At 54.4% G+C, this 20,815-nt stretch overlaps 1 protein-coding gene across 2 annotated transcripts in view; it reads right to left on the bottom strand.

Annotated features, from left to right (window-relative positions):
* RYR1 (ryanodine receptor 1) overlaps nt 1–20,815 on the bottom strand; it is a 157,842-nt gene that overhangs the window by 69,858 nt on the left and 67,169 nt on the right. For both annotated transcript variants that reach the window (XM_034945507.3, XM_034945508.3), the window contains exons 43-67: nt 20,235–20,370; nt 19,657–19,843; nt 19,462–19,570; nt 18,752–18,872; nt 18,488–18,657; nt 16,756–16,976; nt 16,561–16,651; nt 15,174–15,314; nt 14,623–14,786; nt 14,453–14,531; nt 14,137–14,226; nt 13,589–13,729; nt 13,158–13,232; nt 12,987–13,062; nt 12,578–12,701; nt 11,700–11,815; nt 8,953–9,020; nt 8,737–8,858; nt 7,911–7,960; nt 7,389–7,449; nt 7,038–7,276; nt 4,411–4,492; nt 3,305–3,435; nt 1,832–2,164; nt 63–303 (exon numbers count right to left, since the gene is read on the bottom strand). In XM_034945507.3, coding sequence (XP_034801398.1) covers nt 63–303; nt 1,832–2,164; nt 3,305–3,435; nt 4,411–4,492; nt 7,038–7,276; nt 7,389–7,449; nt 7,911–7,960; nt 8,737–8,858; nt 8,953–9,020; nt 11,700–11,815; nt 12,578–12,701; nt 12,987–13,062; nt 13,158–13,232; nt 13,589–13,729; nt 14,137–14,226; nt 14,453–14,531; nt 14,623–14,786; nt 15,174–15,314; nt 16,561–16,651; nt 16,756–16,976; nt 18,488–18,657; nt 18,752–18,872; nt 19,462–19,570; nt 19,657–19,843; nt 20,235–20,370 — 3,368 coding nt within the window. The remainder of the gene's footprint in view (nt 1–62; nt 304–1,831; nt 2,165–3,304; nt 3,436–4,410; nt 4,493–7,037; nt 7,277–7,388; nt 7,450–7,910; nt 7,961–8,736; nt 8,859–8,952; nt 9,021–11,699; nt 11,816–12,577; nt 12,702–12,986; nt 13,063–13,157; nt 13,233–13,588; nt 13,730–14,136; nt 14,227–14,452; nt 14,532–14,622; nt 14,787–15,173; nt 15,315–16,560; nt 16,652–16,755; nt 16,977–18,487; nt 18,658–18,751; nt 18,873–19,461; nt 19,571–19,656; nt 19,844–20,234; nt 20,371–20,815) is intronic.

Here is a 20,815-nt window from a genome sequence, read left to right as displayed (position 1 = left end):
ATGGGGCTGGAGGACGTGGGAGGTCGGGGCGGAGGGCATGGGGACGGTGGGGCCCCGCTGACCTGTTGTTGTCCACGTAGCGGATGAGCAGCGGATACAGGGCGTAGAGGTCCCGGCAGAGCACGGAGAACTCGTCCCGCACCAGCAGCTCGCCCTCCTGGGCCTCCGCCTTGGCCTCCAGGCGCAGCTGCTCCTCCTCGGACACCACCTTCCCTGCCCTCTTGCGCAGCCGCCCGATAGTTGGGATGAAGTGGGACTGCAGGAGCTCCGGCCGTGCACGGCTCACAATGGGCTGTGCGAACACTGCAGGGGTGCGATGGGCTCTGATGCCACCTCCGGCCTCTGACACAGGCCCCAAACTCCATTCCCAGCCCGACTCCCAAACAGCATCTCCAACCTAGCAGCTGCCATTTGACCCCAGCCTGACCCTAACCTTGGATATAGTCCCTGAACACTGATCCCAGCCATAGCCCCTAACCTGAACCTAAGACCCAGTCCCTATCCTGTGACCCCAGCCTGGCACAAATCCCTGACCTCTGACCCCCAACAACTGACGCCTCACCTGTTACCTCACTTTTTTTTTTTTTGAGACAGTTTCACTCTTGTCACCCAGACTGGAGTGCAATGGCGCAATCTTGGCTCACTGCAACCTCTGCCTCCCGAGTTCAAGCGATTTTCCTGCCTCAGCCCCCTGAGTAGCTGGGATTACAGGCGTCTGCCACCACACCCAGCTAACTTTTGTATTTTTGGTAGAGACGGGGTTTCACCATGTTGGCCAGGCTGGTCTCGAACTCTTGACCTCAGGAGATCCGCCCGCCTCGGCCTCCCAAAGTGCTGGGATTACAGGCGTGAGCCACTGCACCTGGCCTGTTACCTCACCCTTAACTAGCACGACCCCTGACCCCAATCTTTAACCTCTGACCTGGCCCATACCCAGAGTCTTACCTCACTATGTGATTTCTGGCTATGACCCCAAGGTTGTGAATGGGCTTCTTACCCCAGCCTCTGGCCCCTTACCCTGGCCTCTGATCCCAGCTCCTGATTTCTAGGTTGACCCTGATCTACAACCTGTTTCCTTACACAAATACTTCTTTTTTTTTTTTTTTTTTTTTTTAAATAATAGAGACGAGGTTTCACCATGTTGCCCAGGCTAGTCTTGAACTCCTGGTCTCAAGTGATCCACCCACCTCGGCCTCTCAAAGTGCTGGGATTACAGGCATGAGCCATCGTGCCTGGCCCTGACATGAAACTTCTGAATCAGGAAACCTAACGTTTTGAGGATCCATTTCTTCCTTCCTTCCTTCCTTCCTGCCTGCCTTCCTTCCTTCTTTCCTTCCCTTTTATTCCCTCCCTCTCTCACTCCATCCTTCCTTCTTTCTTTCCTTTTGTTTTGTTTGTTTGTTTTGAGAGAGTATCTCACTCTGTCACCCAGGCTGGAGTACAGTGGTGCAATCACAGCTCACTGCAGCCTCCAACTCCTGGGCTCAAGAGATCCTCCTGCCTCAGCCTCCCAAGTAGCTGGGACTATAAGCGTGTGCCACCACACCTGGCTAATTAAAAAAAGTTTTGTTTTGTTTTTTAAAGAGATGGGGTTGTGCTATGTTACCTAGGCTGGTCGCAAATGGCTGGCCTCAACTGATCCTCCCAAAGTGTTGGTGTTACAGTTGTGAGCCACGGTGCCCAGCTGACCCCTGGTCTTTTGATGCTGAAAAAACCTACACTCTGACTCCTCCCAACTCCGAGGGGACCATGGGTCTCCCTTTCAGACCATCTGCCAAGGGAGCCCAGGCTGCTGACCCACCCCTCAGAGGCCCAGTGCCCCCCTACCCACCAGCCAGCCGCTTCATCCAGGAGGCCTCGTCAATGCCCAGGTTGTTGACGATGATTCTCAGGATATTCCCCAGCAGGGAGTTGAGGTGGTCAGAGGTGACAGCTGTGCAGGGTGGGGGGGCGCCGGCGGGCAGGGCGGGAGGGGGTGCCTCGGGCCCGCGCTCCCACCATCGGGGCAGGTAGCTGCATAGCATGGGCAGCGTGATCTCGATGACGTGCGGCATCTCTGTGTAGCGGGCACCTGACTCGGCCAGCCCCCCGATGTCTGCCATGAGCCGCTCCAGCACCGGGATGTCGGGACACATCTCCTCCACACTGTTGGGGAGCCCCAGGACTGGGGTACAGGGACGGGGGCAGGGAATGTCAAGCCATCACCCCCTAGACCTCAGTGCCCTGGCCTCCCCCGCAATACATCAGACACCATTGAATTGCCACCCCCCTTAAACAGTCTCCCAAACCCTATTCTTCCCATCTCACCCTCCAACCCAACTACCTCTCTCAACCCTCACATTGAAACTCAGTGGCCCCACAAACACTTCACACCCCCAAGCCTGTCTGCTCCCTAAAATCTCACCCCTAGAAACCTTCCCTCCTAAAATCTCCCACATCCCAAGCCCATTCCCCTCACCCCTGCTGTACAGCATACTCCAAAAGAGACCTTTTCCAACCCCACCCTGTCCCCCCGCCTTGTCTCTCTGAATCCCACACCCGGTTCAGTCCCTTGAAACCGACAACCTGTCACTTGCTCACTTGCTGACTCTGGGCCAGGTGCCATTCTGGGAGAACAGCTGACCAAGAAGAGTTTCCTGCCTTGGAGCGTATATTTCCCCCAGGTCCACGCCTCATTCTAGCCTCTGGACCCAGAACTCAGGGGATTTTTGTCTGTTTTATCTGTTCACTGCTGAACCTCAGGTGACTAGGACAGCGCCTCATACATAGTAACTGCTCAATACATATTTGCTGAATGAATGAATGAAGCCATGCCTTCCCTCAATCCTCTCATGCTCAAATACCCCTCACCCTATGTCTCCAAGCTTGATGATGCCCTCAAATGTCACCATCACTAAAATAAATTCCATAGCTCCAAATTCCATGGATGGGGTTTTGCTATGTTGCCCAGGTTGGTCTTGAACTCCTGGACTCAAGCAATCCTCCTACCTTGGCCTCCCAAAGTGCTGGGATTACAGGCGTGACCCACTGCGCCTGGCCACCAAGTGCTACTTTTCTTAACTTTTATCAATAGATTCTGTTTTCAAAAATCAAATTAATCTCCTAATTGTCCCCATGTAACGGCCTTGAAATGCCCCCGAACCATAAACTCTGGGGTTCCTGAATGTGTGGCACTCCCAACCTGGGGAATCCTCAGCCGCTCACAGCCCAGCCCAGCCACACTACCCCCAAATTAGGGTCTCCCCAAGGACCTGTGCTGGGGAGATTCGGACTCCCAGCACTGCTCCCGCCCCACACAGCTTACTGGCCCGCTCCCGCGGAGACTTGGTGGTGTACACGGAGCAGGCATTGTACTCGTTCAGCTGCGGCTCCAGGAACGCCACCGGCATGGCTGCTGCCAGACGGGCCAGGCACTCCCCGAGGGCTGGCCGAAGCCTGGAAGAGGGGGCTGTGTTTAGCTGCCACGTGTCCCCCTCTTTGGGGTCCTGGGTCCCAGCCCCATCTCCATAGAAACGGCTCCTCCCAGAACCCTTTGGGACAGAGCTGCCATTCATCCATGTGTGCCACTTGTTTTGTTTTTTAAGACAGGGTCTCGCTCTGTTACTCAGGCTGCAGTGCAGGGGCCTGATCTCGGCTCACTGCAACCTCAAATTCCTGGGCTCAAGTGATCCTCCCACCTCAGCCTCCTGAGTCGCTGGGATTACAGGCACACACCATACCATGCCTAGCTAGTTTTAAAAAAAGTCGTTTTTGTAGAGATGCAGTCTCACTATGCTGCTCAGGCTGGAGCTCAAGCGATCCCCCCATCTCAGCCTTAGGAGTAGGTGGATTTACAGGCACCAGCGCCACCACACCACACCAGGCTAATTAAAAAAAAATTTTTTTTTTTGTAGAGATGGAGTCTCACTATGTTGCCCAGGCTGGTCTCAAACTCCTGAGCTCAAGTGATCTTCCCGCCTCAGCCTCCCAAAGTGCTCACAGGTGTGAGCCACCGCGCACCGCTGGTGTCACTTGAAATCTGAATAACTTCAGAGCTGGTGGAAACAGCCTCAGCTCCGCTCTTGCTGTATCAGTAATCTCAGCTCAGAAGCGGTCACATGGCCACTGCCAGGGGCCCTCCCCAGTGACCCCAGTGTTGCGTGGCTCCTGTGTGCAGCCCCCGTGGTCTGCGCCTCCCTTTCTTCCCCAGCGAGGCCTGCCTGCTTCACAGCCCGACCTGGCGGCTCTACCTCCGTGGCTGACCTGTCCCTGAGCGCCCTCACGCGGCCGCCGTGGGGAACTGCGGCTGCCGCCGTGTGCGGGAAAATTCTTAACATCTACCCTGCTTTTCACCCACCCCATCTTCTTCCCCTGCTCCCTCCCTTCCCCTCCAGCCCCACCCAGCCCCAAACGATGGCTCTCTCTCCTTACTTTTCCACATAAGTGTTCTTGGTGGTTCCCAGGGAGTAGATACTGCACAGCGTTCGGTAGCAAGAGACCTGGACGTCGTCCACTGAGGGAGACAGGGGGCGAGGCTGCCGCATGCGCTCACAAGACAAGCCCTCCCCACCCCACCTCCCTTGTCTCAAATAGGCCCATGCAGTGGGGAAGAGCAAGCAGATGTACAGCCAGCCTTCCATGTACGAGTCTTGTGACTTGAGCAAGTTACCAACTCTCTCTCAGCCTCAGCTTCCCTACCTGTAACATGGGGATAGTTATAGTACCTTCCTCACGGGGTGGTTGTGAGTATCAAATGAGTTACTACTTGGAAAGCCACTAGAACGGGGCACACAGTAGGCACTCAATAAAGGCTAGATGTTGTTTCTTCCGTGGAGAGGACTCATGGCCCTCTATAATGAAAGTGAGGGGTACTTCCTCCAGAAAAATGCAAACAGAACTGCAATATTGCTGCAATTTTAGGCTATCTTTTTCATTTTATTTAAAATGTATATATTTTTAGGGTTGGCGCAGAGGCTCACACCTGTAATCCCAGCACTTTGGAGGCTGAGGTGGACGGATCACCTGAGGTCAGGAGTTCGAGACCAGCCTGGGCAACATGGTGAAACCCCACCTCTACTAAAAATACAAAAATTATCTGAGTGTGTTGGTGAATGCCTGTAATCCCAGCTACTCGGGGGGCTGAGGCAGGAGAATCACTTGAACCCGGGAGGCAGAGGTTGCAGTGAGCTGAGATTGCGCCACTGCACTCCAGCCTGGGTGACAGACTGAGACTCTGTCTCAAAAAAAAAAAAAAAAATTAAAAAAAATTTTTTTTAGAGATGGGGTCTCAGTATGTTGCCCAGGCTGATCTCAAACTCCTGGTCTCAAGTGATTTGCCCACCTCGGCCTCCCAAAGTGCTGGGATTACAGGTGCGAGCCACTGTGCCCAGACCAATTTTAGGTTAACCACATGCCCTCCAGAAGGCCAAGTTAAGAAGCTCATCATGAGGCAAAAAGAGGGCGGGGCTATTCTAGACTTTAAAGACACTAAAGAGACACAACCACCAAATGCAGCAGGAGAAACTTGACTGGATTCTGAATTTCTTTTAAAAAAATCAAAGACATTTTGTGGGTAATGAGGGAAATTTAAATATGGTTAGGTTAGGTATGATAATGATACCGTGGTTACACAAGAGAAGGTTCCTATTCTAGGAAAGCCAGCTGATGAACATTAAGGGATGAGGTTACCCTGGTGTGTGCAACTTACACCCAAAAGTTCAACAAAAAAACTAAATACTTTCAACCATACAGTGAAGGGTAGGCACACAAGGCAAATTGTTAACAATTTTCTTTTTTTTTTTTTTTTTGAGATGGAGTCTTGCTCTGTCGCCCAAGCTGGAGTGCAGTGGTGCAATCTCAGCTCACTGCAACCTCCACCTCCCAGATTCAAGCAGTTCTTGTGCCTCAGCCTCCCAAGTAGCTGGGACTACAGGCATGAGCCACCATGCCCCGCCAACAATTGTCTTCTTTCTACCTTCCTGTATGTTTTGAAAATTTCAAAATACAAAGTTGGATGGGAGAAGAACCCTATCCAGGTGCTACTTTTCTTTTCTTCTTTTTTTAAGATGGGGTTTTGCTATGTTGCCCAGGTTGGTCTTGAAATCCTGGGCTCAAGAGATCTTCCTACCTTGGCCTCCCAAAGTGCTGGAATTACAGGTATGAGTCACTGTGGCTGGCCACCAACTGCTACTTTTCTTTTCTTTTTGAGATGGAGTCTCGCTCTGTTGCCCAGGCTGGAGTGCAATGGCACGATCTTGGTGCACTGCAACCTTCGCCTCCTGGGTTCAAGCAATTCTCCTGCCTCAGCCTCCCAGGTAGCTAGGATTATAGGCGACCACCACCATGCCCGGCTAATTTTTGTATTTTAGTAGAGACAAGGTTTCATCATGTTGGCCAGGCTGGTCTTGAACTCCTGAGCTCAGGTGATCTGTCCGCCTTGGCCCCCCAAAGTGCTGGGATTACAGGTGTGAGCCACTGCACTCGGCCAAGTGCTACTTTTCCTAACCTTTATCAATAGACTCTCTTTTTTAACATCAAGGACCCTATTTTATTATTTATTTATTTTAGAGACAGAATTTTGCTCTGTTGTCCAGGCTGGAGTGCAGTGGTATGATCATAGCTCACTGCAGCCTCCAACTCTTGGACTCAAGTGATCCTCCCTTGTCAGCCTCCCCAGTAGCTGGGATTACAGGCATGTGCCTCCATGCCTGGCTAATCTTTAAATATTTTTTTTTTTTTTTAGTAGAGACAGGGTCTCGCTATGTTGCCCAGGCTGGTCTTGAACTCCTGAGCTCAAGCGGTCCTCCTGCCTCAGCCTCCCAAAGTGCTGGGATTACAGGTGTGTGTCGCTGCGCCAGTCCACTTAGGGTCTTTTGTTAGAGCTGCTGAGCTCGCGTCCTCATTAACTCATTTGCCACCTGCCAAGGTACTGACTGCATGCTTTGCTTACAGCAAGAAATCCACACATTCAAACACCCAGGGACTCTCACAGGCACCCGGATGGGTGGTGTTGGCCACACTGACTCCCCGCAACCTGCCCTTGGGTCAGGCGCCCTTACGGATGACGTCATCTCCGAACTGGTGCTGGGCGATGTGCTGGAAGAGGGTGGTGAGGACCGGCAGCAGTGCCACAGTGGTGTAGGTGAGGTTCTGGCCCACGCCTTTCACCTGGGTGCGCGCCTGCGACACCTTGCCCAGCCGCAGGTTCTCCACCATCTTCTCGATGTCCTCCGAGGCACTCTCGAAGAAGGAGCGGAGGCCAGCCTTCACGATCTCAGGGCCTGACTTCATCACTGTCCTAGAAGGGCAGCGGGGGAACATCAGCTCTGGAATCGGAGAGTCTAGGAGACCAGGGGTTGGGGTGGGGGCCCGATGATGGTGGGAGTGGGCGCCACTGCCTATGGCCCTACCTGGCATCCAGGGAGCGGGCCAGGATGTGAAGACAGTTGACCACAGCCGGGGCGTCCGTCCCTGGGAGAGGAAGATGGGCCGGGGGGATGCCATGGCTAAGAGGACAGAGGACAGTGCCTCCCTCTACATCCACCCCAACCGCTCTCTTCCTGAGGCTACCTGCGGGCTAAGTTGGAATGCTACTGCACCCCCACCCCCCCAGACTCCTACAGCGCCTCCAAATGTCCCTCCTCCCCAGCCCAACCACTCTCCTGGCCTTCCTCCTGCCCAGCCCTGACCCCACTGGGCTGTCCTTGTCTGGAGATAGGTCTGTCTCTCCCACTGGCCTGGGAGCTCCATTGAGGGCAGGCCCAGGGCATCTCAGTCACTGCCCTGCCCCCCGGATACCTGGTCCATGTCTCCAGGTCCAGAGGAAGAAAACAACAAAGGTTGCTCAAATTAAGGCAGAACCTGGGAGCTATTTCTTCAGGGTGGGGAAGAGAAAGATTAGGGAGGAAGACCGAAGGTGTGGAGCCACTTACCAAAGAGAGAGACTCGGTGGCGGACGAGAGCAGCAAGTTTGCAGAAGAGGCTGAAGAAAGAGAAAGGGACAGAAGGCAGGAGAAACAGCGAGTGAGGCGGCCAAGGAGACGAGGACAGCGCGACCCAATTAGAGGAGACAGGGACAGAGAAGACAAGGAGAGAGGAACCAGGAGGGGGTCCAAATGATGGAGACAGGAGGGATGGGAAGGGGCAGAGAGATGGGCAAGCTGGAATGTCACAGGCAGTAACTGGGATGCTGGGGAGCTGAGGGGTGAGTCGGCCTTTCTTATTATTCTTTGTTTGTTTATTTTTTTTAGACAGGGTCTTGCTCTGTCACCCAGGCTGGAGTGCAGTGGCACGATCCCAGCTCCCTGCAGCCTCCAACTCCTGGGTTCAAGTGATCCTCCCGCCTCAGCCTCCTTAGCTGGGACTACAGGCATGCACCACCAAGCCCAGCTAATTTTTGTATTTTTTGTAGAAATGGGGTCTCAGTATGTTGCCCAGGCTGGCCTCAAACTCCTGGCTTCAAGTGATCTTCCCACCTCAGCTTCCCAAAGTGTTGGAATTACAGGCATGAACCACCACGCCCGGCCTTGAGTTGGCCTTCCTGGACAGGGTGATCGATTTGTCCCAAGTTGCCTGAGAGTCCCACATCCTGGGAAACCCTTCAGTCCCGGGTACACTAGGATGGCTGGTCACCCTTCAATCGCCTTTGCAGGAGACGGTCAGTACCCAACACCCAGCACCCAGGACAGAGCCTCCATGGGCAAAGGATTACAATCCTGTGAGATCAGGGGGCTGGGTCCAGGGTCACAGGCGGCCCACCTGGTGATCATTTCCTTCTCCTTGTTAGAGGCGTGGCCACCGCTGCCCAGCACTTTAGCCGGAGTGGACAAGAAATAGAGGCAGTGGTTGGTGAAGTACTGGTTGATCAAAGGGAGCAGGATCTGGAGATGGGTGGGGGGAGATAAAGGGTCCAGTGAGGGGTGGGGAGAGCCTATGAGTCCCCAGCGCCCTCCAGCTTCTAAGCCCACCTCTCACCTTGGCAAAGAATTTAATCTCCTGTTCATGTGGGGACTTTTCCACTCGCCCACTGCTGACCACAGCCTCTGTAGGGAGGGCAAATAGGGTTCACAGTGGGTTCAAGGCTGGGGAACCCAGGGTATTCTGATGGGAAGGATGCTGGGAGCAGAGTTGGGAAATGATGGGGGATAAAGTATTGGTATGAAGTCATTTGTGTTGGCTTTGAGATAAACCTTTCTCCTACCTTTCATCTGATTCCCCCAACTCCTTTTTTTTTTCTTGTCACCCAGACAGGAGTGCAATGGCACGATCTCGGCTCACTGCACTCTCTGCCTCCTGAGTTCAAGCGATTCTCCTGACTCAGCCTCCCAAGTAGCTGGGATTACAGGCATGCTCCCACACACCAAGCTAATTTTTGTATTTTTAGTACAGCCAAGGTTTCACCATGTTGTCCAGGCTGGTCTCAAACTTCTGACCTCAGGTGATCCACCCGCCTCAACCTCCCAATGTGCTTTCCCCCAACTTCTTGATCAAACCCTTCTTGAAGCTGACAACTCCTTGATCAAACCCTTTCTGAAGCTGACAATGGGGAAAACAAACTGGAATGGGTTAAGGTCATGGAACATGCCCTTCCTCACCCACCATAAGTGCTTTTCATTCTGAACTTGAATACATGGCACTGAGTTAATCTGCAATAAATGAATGAATGAACCAAATGAAACAAGAAGTCAATGTAAACAAATCAGAGTTAATTTCAAAATGGAAATAAATTTCAAACAATAATAATGGTGACAGTCATAACTGATACTATTAAAATAATAATACTGGGCCGGGCGCAGTGGCTCACGCCTGTAATCCCAGCACTTTGGGAAGCCGAGGCGGGTGGATCACGAGGTCAGGAGATCGAGACCATCCTGGCCAACATGGTGAAACCCCATCTCTACTAAAAATACAAACACAAAAAATTAACCGGGCATGGTGGCGGGCGCCTGTAGTCCCAGCTACTCGGGAGGCTGAGGCAGGAGAATGGCGTGAACCTGGAGGCGGAGCTTGCAGTGAGCTGAGATCGCGCCACTGCAGTCCAACCTGGGTGACAGAGCAAGACTCCGTCTCAAAACATAATAATAATAATACTAATAATAATAATAATAATAATAATAATACTGGCTCCAATTATTAAACACCTGCTATGTCCTTGGCACTGTGAGACATGTCATCCTCACACAGTCTCCTTACAACTTGGAGGTCTGTGCAGTTGGTTCCCAACCCCCATTTTTCAGATGAGGAAACTCAGGTGAAGTAACTAACCCCAGGTCACCCAGTAAGTGACAGAACCATGGCTAGTTATGGTGAACATATGCCCATATCACAGGTGAGGAAACTGAGGTCTAGAGAGGGAAGGGAATTGTCAGGGGGATGTGCAGCACTGAAGCTCAGCAGGCAGGCTTTGAGGTGAGACGTGACAGCGAATCCTGCTCTGCCACTCACCTGGAGGGAATCTGGGGGTTCCTGAGGGTAGCTCTCAAGGGGAATGCTGGGGGGGTCTCTAAGGGAAACTGGAGGGGATTGTAGGGCCTAGCTGTAATTCTTAGTGGCGTAAGAGGCACTGGGGGCACCCCAGCATCCTCAGCCTTCAAAATAGATCCAGAAATCTGCCCAGTTCTCACGCTTTTCGGCTCCTGTCCCCACCCTAGTCAAGCCAGAGGGACCCTGTGAACACCAGAATTATGGATCACGTCCCTCCTCGGCTCAGCCCCCAACCCCCAACTCCATCTCACTCCAGGTAAGGTCAAAGTCCTCATCACAGCTTGCAAAGCCCTGCATGATCTGCCCCAGTCACCTCTGTGACCTCGTTTATCTCACCGTCCCCCTCGATGACTCTGCTTCAGCTACAGGGCATCCTGACACTCACACCAGGGACCTCTCAGGGCCTTTGCACTCGCTGTTCCTTTGCCTGCAAGGAACAGATGCCCCCAGAGGTCCACACAGCTCCTCTCTTACCTCCTTCATGGCTTGCCTCAGATATCACATTCTCATCAAAGTCTTTCTGGAACACCCTATTTAAAATTACAACTGGCAAGCCGGGCGCGGTGGCTCACGCCTTTAATCCCAGCACTTTGGGAGGCCGAGGCGGCAGATCACGAGGTCAAGAGATCGAGACCATCCTGGCCAACATGGTGAAACCCCGTCTCTACTAAAAAATACAAAAAATTAGCTGGGTGTGGTGGCGCCTGTGCCTGTGGTCCCAGCTACTCAGGAGGCTGAGGCAGAAGAATCGCTTGAAACCGGAAAGCAGAGGTTGCAGTGAGCCGAGACCATGCCACTGCACTCCAGCCTGGGCAGCAAGATTGAAACTCTGTCTCAAAAATAAATAAATAAATAAATAAAATAAAAAATAAAAATAAAATAAAATAAAATGAAATAAAATTACAACTGGCTCCACACTCCCAATCCCCTCTACCTGGCTCTACTGTTTTCTCTTCCCATAACACTGATCACCTTCTAACACTAAACGATTTAGTTATTTATGATGCTAATTGCCTGAATCCAACATAGGAGTAGTTGCAGGAGAGTAGGGGTCATTTGTCATCTTCACTGCTGTACCCCAGCATCTAGAACAGTGTCTGGCACATAGTAGAAGCTCAATAAACATCAGATAAGGGGAGGACGGATTGAGTGCATGAACAGGTGTCCTAGGTGAGTCTGGTCTGCAGAACTGGTGTCTGCAGGTGGGGCGGGCATAAGCGGGGGGTATTTCTCCGTACCCAGGTGGGCAATGAACTCCTGAGAAATGTCCATCCAGCGCAGCAGCTGCTGCAGGAAGCCAAAGGCAAACCGCTTTTCAATGGAAGACGAGTCCAGTTCCATGTCCTTAAGGCCTCTGCATGGAGATGTGGAGAGAAGGATCAGCCCAGACGCCGGCCCTACAGTTTCCCACCCTTCTCAGGTCCGCCTCTGCTCCTGCTGGCCCCGTCTCTATCAGCTTTGGCTTCACCCCAGGTTGGGGCTCCACTCTGAGTCCCCCATGCCCCACCCCACTTAGCCTTCTCCCCTCTCTGGCCCCACCTCTGTTCCCCAGGGCCGGCCCCTCTCAGCCTCCTCCCCTTTGGCCCCACCTCTGTTCCCCGGGCCCTGCCCTTCTCAGCCCTTCTCTCCTCTTTGGTCCCGCCTCCACTCACCAGTCCCCGCCCCTCTGTACCTCCCCACCCCTCTCTGGCCCCGCCTGTGCTCCCCAGCCCCCGCCCCTCTCAGCCTCTTCCTCTTTGGCCCTACCTCTGTTCCCCGGGCCCCACCCTTTTCAGCCTTCTCTCCTCTTTGGTCCCGCCTCCAATCACCGGTCCCCGCCCCTCTCAGTCTCCTCCACTCTCCGGCCCCGCCTCTGCTCCCTGGGCCCCGCCCTTCTCTTCCTCCTCTCCTCTCTGGTCCCGCCTGTGCTTCTTAAGCCCCGCCCATTTCGAACTCCTCCCCATCTGGCCCCGCCTCTGTGTCCAGGCCCCACTCCCTTAGCTCCTCCCCTCTGGTTCCATCTTTGCTCCTCAGGCCCCGTTCCTCTCGGATCCACCCCTCTCTGGCCCCGCCCCTCCCAGCCTTTGCCGGGTGGGTTCTGCCTGCTGCTCTTCCGCGGGTGCCCCAACCCGCGTGCCTTGTAACCGCGTAGCCATTCATCTGCAGGAATTTCAGTAGCTCCTGGGCCTTCTCTCGATCTCGTGCCTTCTCCTTGGCCGTGAGCGTGTCGTAGGGGACCAGCAGGGGGTGGGTCCCACCGCCTGGGGAGGCAAAGACCAGAAATCAGGGCTCTGGGGAAGACCCGGGTCACTCTCACTGAAGTGGTTCCTGCAGTGCCCGGCATGCGTAATTATGGTGATAAAGATGAAGATACGAATAACGGAAACATTGCTTGCTGGTGCTCATCTCATTACCCCATGGTGGTAAACGCTGTTATTATTCCTATCTACAGATGGAGAAACCGAGTTTCAGGGGCATGAAGGCAATCAGCAAAACCACACGGTGAATCCACGGGGGTCGCGTGGGGGCGGCATGGGCGCCCTCACCTTTGGCTTCCAGCTCCTGCTTCTTCTTCCGTCCCCACGTGTTGTGGTAATTTTCTGCCAGTTGTTCTGCCATGGCCTGGGAGTGGATGCAGAGTCAAGGGCTAGATTCAGAGGATGCCAGCCCCCCCCCAAAGACACCCTATGTCCCCCCAAAAGGATCAGGGCTCTCACCTGCAGCTCCCGGGACAGGGTAACAGCGCTAAGGTCGGGGGGCTGAGGGTTGTAGCCTTCTCGAGGATCATAGGTCTGAGAGGACAAGGGGAAGATGGGAGGTGGGCTTATGGGCTAGCAGGAAGCCCAGGCCAGCCCCTCCCCAGGCCCCACTAGTCCATTCTACCCCCTCCACCCTCCCCTGGCTCAAGACCCCGTGTCCTTTCCTTAAGGCCCTGTCTCTAAACCACCCCATCCTTCTCTCCTCTGCCCTTTGCAGTTCTTCAGACCCCTGCCCTCTCCTTTCCCAGATCTCAGGTTTCTGCACCCCTCTTGCCCCACCTACCTCCCTGGGCCCCTCTCCTCTCCATCCCTTCCCTGTCTGGCCATGCCCCTTGTTCTAGACCCTCCCCGCCTCGTGCCCCTGCCCTCCACCCAGGCCCCGCCTTCACCTGGGCACTTTGTGATATCTTCCGCGTTTTTTTCTTTTCCGTCTTCTCCTCCTCACCCTCCCTGGCCTTCTCTATCGTCCATTCCCAGGCAATCATGGCCTTCAGGGACTCCTTGATGGGCCAGCGGTAAATCTCTTTGTCCTGGGGTGGACAGGAGGGTGGGGAGTTGGTGGAATGGGATGAGAGAGGGGTGGAGGAAGGACCCCAAAGGAGAAAACCCTGACCATGTGGCTAGGCAATGGTCCAGTCTGGATTCCAACTCAAGTCTCTTACCTGCTCTGTAACAGAGCCTCCCAAACCCAATCTCCTTATCCCATTAGACACTTGAGTCTCCGAGAAGTCTTACTACAGGCAAGGAATCAAACCCACTCTCTTGGAGTCTCTACCCACTCTACCAAGTTTGAGAGAAGGCAAAGTCCATGAATGGGGAGACCTAACCCACAGATCCACCTAGATGCAAACATGTGAAATTGCCTCACTCCTCCCCGAATCCTCAAATTTGGGGGTTTCATTTTGACCCCCAATGCTGGGCCCCAAGGCCTGGTCACCTTCTCTGAAAAGGTCTTGTAGGGCCTCAGCATGGGGTGGGTCTTCAGCTCCTCGTCTATGTTCTCTCCATAGGACCAGTTGTTCTGGATCTAGAGATGGAGGGGAGGCAGGGTGAGGGGGAGGCAGCAGTTGGGGACACACGGGGCGACCCTGGAGGAGCCGAGGACAGAGAATCCTGGGGGGTCCCAGAACAAGCTAAGGGTCTTAGGGAAGGCTGGGGGGTCTCAGGGAGATCTGGGGCCTCAGGGAAGAACCAGGTCGGGGGGAAAGCTGGGGTCTTGAGGGTTTCTTGCATAGGAGGACCCTGAGGCCAACCTTGTCGAAGGCCCACTTCTCGTGTGTGTACTCCGCAAACTTGTTAATGAAGGAGTCCAGCTTCTCCGGGATGATCACACTGTTGGGGGCACAGGGTCAGCAGATGTTGGAGCTGGGGTTCCCTCCACCCCTGAAATCTTCCTCTCTGTCTCCCAGCCCCCAGGCCTCACTTGAGGGTCTCCACGGGCCGGGGATCAAAGTTGCCTTCAGCGTCCACTGTGGCCTTTTTCTCTGCCTTAGATGAGTATGACGCATCCACATAGTCGGGGGGCAGAGCCCCGGCGATGGCGCACAGACAAGGCATGGCCATGCGGTACAGCTCCGGGTCGTATTTCTGGGAAAACCGGGTGAAGCAGGGGTAGGAGGTCGCTATAAGCCTTACTGACCCCCAGGACCTCAAACTCACACACTGCAATCATCAGCCCTCCTCCCTGAACCCCAAACCTGAATTATGGTCCCTCTCCTTGAAACCCAAATGTCAGTCCCAACTGTACGCTCAAATCATCCCCATATTGCCCTCTCCAAGCTCCCAAACTAGAGGTCCACCCCCTCTTTCATAACCTCCAAATTGAAGCCTCAACCCATAGATCCTCCTAGATCCAAACTTGCAGAACCTTCTCCTCCTTGAACCCCCCAAAATTGAGGGATTTCACTCTGGACCCCCAATTTTGGGCCCCAAACCCTCCACATAGGCCATTTTGGGGCTCCCTGCTGCCCAGACCTTATGGGCCAGAGAGTCAAAGATGCCCCAGAAGAGTTTCCGTGTGAGGTGCAGCTCCTCCTCTGAGGTGACCCCGAAGTTGGCCCAGCCTGTGGGTAGGCAGTAGTACTTCCAACAGCGCTCATAGTGGTTGGTGAGGAGCTGGGTGGGAACAAGAGGGGGACACACAAATGAGGGGGGCACCAGCGAATGGCAGGCAGACGAAGGCCCAGAGAGACACAGGCATGCCAGTGCTTTTAAATTATGAAGGAGGTGTGGGTTATGCAAATGATATGCTAATAAGGGAAGAAATGGTATGTTTATTGAGGAGTGGTCCTAGACAGCTTAGTATGCAAATTTAGCATTCTTAATTTAGAGTTAAAATGGGCATTAAACTAGAGCTGGTTGTGTCTGGTATTGCTTTACACAAATAAGCGTGCTAATATTAATCCATGGGTACGTAGTGAGTAAATGGGCATATGGATGCAGCAATCTGTGCTTATGTAAATTAACATACCAAGTAGAAACAAAGGCTGCACCCCATGCAAATATATGGTAATTGGGAAGAGGGCCTCCACTATCCAAAATGCAAATTTTTTTTTTTTTTTTTGAGGTGGAGTCTCACTCTGTTGACCAGGCTGGAGTGCAGTGGCACGATCTCGGCTCACTGCAACCTCCGCCTCCCAGGTTCAAGAAATTCTCCAGCCTCAGCCTCCAGAGTAGCTGGGATTACAGGCGTGCTCCACTATGCCTGGCTTATTTTTGTAGTTTTAGTAGAGATGGGGTTTCGCCATGTTGGCCAGGCTGGTCTCGAACTCCTGACCTCAAGTGATCTGCCCACCTCGGCCTCCCAAAGTGCTGGGATTACAGGCGTGAGCCACTGCGACTGGCTAAAATGCAAATTTGAAATAGGAGCTGATTTCGATGTATTATGCAAAATAAGATATCTGAGTTGGGGGTATCTCTTTATGCAAATTAGCATGCAAATGAAAAAATAAGAGAGACAGTGTGCAAATATTCAGAATAGCTGTGATAATGTTTATTCAAATAAATGCACTCATTTGAATAGTGGAAGTCTGGTGGTCCAGGCATGCAAATAAACATGCTAATTAGGGAAAGTGGTGTGCTCCATGCAAATATATGCTAATTGAAGCGGGGGCTGGCTCACTGTTAAGCAAATTAAATGCTAATTAGGGAACGCTAGGGGCATCAATGAAGCAAAGTGAATGTTCTGGGAATCCTAGTATGCAAATAAGGATGCTAAGAGATTTCTACGGGGACGCTGCCCTAACTAGTGCAGGTTAATTGGGCTGGGCAGTGCCGACACAAATGAGCCCCGCAGTAGGAGGGAAGAGCAAACCAGTGGGTGCGGCCTGGAAACAAGATGCTAAAGAGCGCTTGCCCTCACCTTGAGTGGCATCTTGGCGAACTCGTTGAGGATGGGCACGTCGAACACCAGGCGGCGCAACAGGTGCTGCAGCATCGACGGGCGGATATACCTGCGGGACAATGCACAAGATGTAGGACCCCCCGTCCAGGCCCGCTGTGCTGCCCCTCCCCCTCCCCCTCCCCCTGCCGCACCCTGAAGCCTGCCCCGCCCCACCTGCAGAGCGACATGAGGCAGTCCTCGATGACGTCACGCTGCGCCTTGGTGAGCGAACGACCCCGAGACAGGCGGTACACGGTATGCAGCATAGAGTCCACCATGATGGCGCGGTGTTCTGTGCCCGCAAAGAGCGGCGCACACTTGGTGATGAGCGGCAGCACGGCCAGGCACAGGTAGCGGTTCAGCGCCAGCGCCATCTCGGTGGTGCTGAAAGTGGCCTAGGGCGCAGGGTGAGGATATCAGGCCCGCTGCACACCCCTGGGGCTGCTCTGGCACCTGTCTTGAGCGACTGTGGCCAAAGGATCCAAGCTTCTGATGACTCCCACAAAACCTGCTCCTCCCAATCTCTACCACCCTCCTCCCACCCTATGCCCACACCCCTATGCCCACAGCCCCCACCCCAGCACTTACTACTTTGGATTATGTGAAATTTCAAACACACACAACTGGTTGATGAGATTAATGAACCCCATTACAGATTTGGCTCTTCTGTAAATATCAATGGTCTGCACGCTTATCTCCTCTCTAACCCTCATCTTTCTTCCTGTAATACATTCTTTTTCATCTGTTAGAGACAGGGGTCTCTGTCGCCCAGGCTGGAGTGCAGTGGTGCAATCATAGCTCCCTGTAGCCTCGAATTCCTGGGCTCAAGTGATCCTCCTGCCTCAGCCTCCCTAGTAGCTAGGACTACAGGGACGCACCTCCATGCCTAGCTAATTTATTTTTCTTTTTTTTTTTTGAGATAAGATCTCGCTCTGTCGCCCAGGCTGGAATGCAGAGGTGTAATCATGGTTCACTGCAGCCTCAATGTCTGTCCCTCAAGTGATTCTCCCACCTCAGCCTCTCTAGTAGAGGGGACTACAGGTGTGCACCACCATGCCCAGCTAATATTTAAATTTTTTTGTAGAGACAGGATCTCTCCATGTTGCCCAGGCTGGTCTCAAAATCCTGGCTTCAAGCAACCCGCCCGCCTCAGCCTCCCAAAGTTATTACAGGGGTGAGCCACCATGCACAGCCCCAGGCTCTCTTAAACCCCCTCTCGGAAGGCTTCTGTCCCCTGCTGAAACTGCTCATCCCCATTTCCAGTGACCTTGACTTTGCTAAATCGGTGGTCACTTCTCAGTGCTCATCTTCCTTGCCCTGTCACCCTTCTGTTATTGCCGTTCCTGTACAGAGTTCTGTGTGTCCACAGTGCCAAACCAATACTGCGAACAAAATTTTTTTTTTGAGATGGAGTCTCGCTCCATTGCCAGGCGGGAGTGCAGCGGCACGATCTCGGCTCACTGCAACCTCCGCCTCCCCGGTTCAAGTGATTCTCCTGCCTCAGCCTCCTGAGTAGCTGGGATTACAAGTGTGCACCACCACGTCTGGCTAATTTTTGTACTTTTAGTAGAGATGCGGTTTCACCATGTTGGTCAGGCTGGTCTCGAACTCCTGACCTTGTGATCCGCTCGCCTCGGCTCCCCAAAGTGCTGGGATTACAGGCGCGAGTCACCACGCCTGGCCTCAAATGATGATTTCTTATAACTGGAGGTCTTGGAGATTCCTACTCACCCTTCATCGGAATTCAGTGTTTCTTCGTTTTCATTTTCTATCTTGATGATGGTATTGGGGATTATGATACGTCCACAATCCCAAGAAAATAGCAGCTGCTGCTGCTCTACCGTGACCCATCTCCTGTCCCTCTGTGGAAGTGGGGAGGGTGGACAGGCTGGGCAGGGCTGCTCACCGTGTCCAGTGAGGCGGCTGCCCTCATGTCGGGCAGGAACCCCACGTCCAGCACGTGCAGCAAGAAGTCCTGGTTCTCGATGCCATACACACGGTCCAGGAAGAGCACCATGGACGCCTTGTGGTCTGGCACGAAGGATGCTGACATCTTTGGCTGCACCAGAGCCCCATCTGCAGGCAGGGAGGGTGGGTTCGGGGATGCCCTGCGGACCCAGCCGCTCCCTCCCCAGCATCACTCCTTCGCCAAGTTCCATCCCCTCCGCACCTTTGCCCAGGGTGGGAATCTGCAGTGGGAGGCTGATGATGCCCACAAGGTCCTCCAAGGGCACAAGGGAGCGGAGGATGGCGCGGATCCGCAGGGCCTCACCCTTGCCGGCTTGGATTAGCTGGGGAGTAGGGGGAGGGAGAGGGGCACTCATCAGGCGCTGGTGCCCCACTCAGTGACTGCTCTGCTCCCTCCCTTACCACACAGGAGGGTAGAGCAGGCCTCTTTCTCAGGAGGCTGTCTAGAGTTTCCAGCCCTCGTTCCTCTGCCTTTTCCCCCCTACCCCAGTCCCGACCTCTCTCCTTGTTCCCCCCAACCTCATCCTGACCCCTCTCCCTGCGACCCCTCATCCTGGCCCCGACCCCTATCCCTGTGACCCCATCCCCATCCTGACCCCTCTCCCTGGGTTCCCCATCCCCATCCTGAGTCCTCTCCATGTGCCCCGCAATCCCAGCCCCGACCCCTCTTCCTGTGCTCCCCCATCCCAGCCCTGACCACTCTGGGTGTCACTGTCCGTCTCCCCCATTGGACTGGGAGCTCTGTGAGACCAGGCCCTGGGGCTGTCTTGGTCACTGTTGTGTCCCCAACATTGCTAGTCCAGGACCACCCACGTATGGGAGCTCACTCCGTGTCACCGAGTGCCTGCATGAGGCGTTCAAGGCGGCTGTGCCTGCCCTCCCTTCCCATCCTGCCCTGGCTCAGGGTCTCACATGCATCTCTGGTGCACAGCGTCCGAGCAGGTCGATCAAGGCGGCATAGAAGGACATGATGGCGTGTCCCAGGTGCACCCGGTTTTCTTCAGGCGGTTCCTCACCAAAGCTGCAGGGAAGGTGGGTGGGTTGGGGAGGCAGCCAGGGGCCAGGGAGGGCGGGTTGCTCTATTGAGGAGGGGGCTGGGAGACTCACTGCTCGCGCCGCCGGTCCCTGCGGATGCCTGGGCCATCCCTCGCAGGGTCCTCGGAGATGCGGATGGCCTCTTCGATGGCAGCCAGCAGCCCTGAGCCACCCTCACCCCGCAGGGCGGGTCCGAAGCACTCAGGCTTCCGGATGAGCAGCCGCACCACCACATTGGCGTTCTCCTCCACGCTCTCGCCTGGCCACCCGCGTGGGGAAAGGGGGTCTCATGAGCCACCATCAGAGACCTCCCCATGCAGCCCCAGGACCCAACACCTCCAGGGGTAACACAGGTCCCATCCAGCTCCAGGACCCAACACCTCCAGAGGTAACACCAGGCCCCTGCCAGCCCCAGGACCCAACACCTCTAGGGGTAACACCAGGCTCCCGCCAGCCCCAGGATCCAACACTGCCAGCCACAGGACCCAACACCTCCAGGGGTAACACAGGCCCCTGCCAGCCCCAGGCCCACTGGAAGGGATTCCTGCCTGGACCCCATCTGTGGCTCAGGGTGCGAGCAGTCATCTCGAGGGAGGTGTGTGAACAGTGACTCCATACTTCCCGCTCTGCCACTGCCACCCCCTCCTCACCGTTGACGAAGACAGCAAAGCGCAGGAAGTCCAGGTAGCGCTCTCCACCACAGGGGTTCCAGCCAATGTCTGGGTACCCTTTGGCCACAAGCATGGGGCAGCTCTGGAGGCCACAGCCTGCCAGGTAGGACACAACCTGGGGGCAGAAGGGGCTCAGTCAGAGACCAGACCCATGCCACCTTCCTCCTGGGGCTCAGCCCTCTGCCCTGCCCTGCCCTGCCCTGCGGCTCCTCAGTCCGGTTCAGCTCTGATCCCTCGGCCCATTAGCCCTGGTCCTGTCAGAGGCCTGTAAACTACAGCAACTCCATCTTGAACAGGAGCTTGAGACCTACTGGGCTGCATTCCCAGATGGTTAAGGCATTCTAAGTCACAGAACAAGATAGAAGGTTGGCACAAGATACAGGTCATAAAGTCCTTGCTGATAAAATAGGTTGCAGTAAAGAAGCTGGCCAAAACCCACCAAAACCCAGATGGCAACGAGAGTGACCTCTGGTTGTCCTCACTGCTGCACTCCCACCAGCGCCACGACAGTTTACAAATGTCATGGCAATATCAGAAAGTTACCCTACGTGGTTTAGAAA

This window comes from Pan paniscus, chromosome 20 (genome assembly GCF_029289425.2).
Source record: "Pan paniscus chromosome 20, NHGRI_mPanPan1-v2.0_pri, whole genome shotgun sequence".
Classification (NCBI taxonomy): Eukaryota; Metazoa; Chordata; class Mammalia; order Primates; family Hominidae; genus Pan; species Pan paniscus.
The sequence above is the reverse complement of the archived record's forward strand: the minus strand, read 5'-3'. Positions and strand labels throughout refer to the sequence as shown.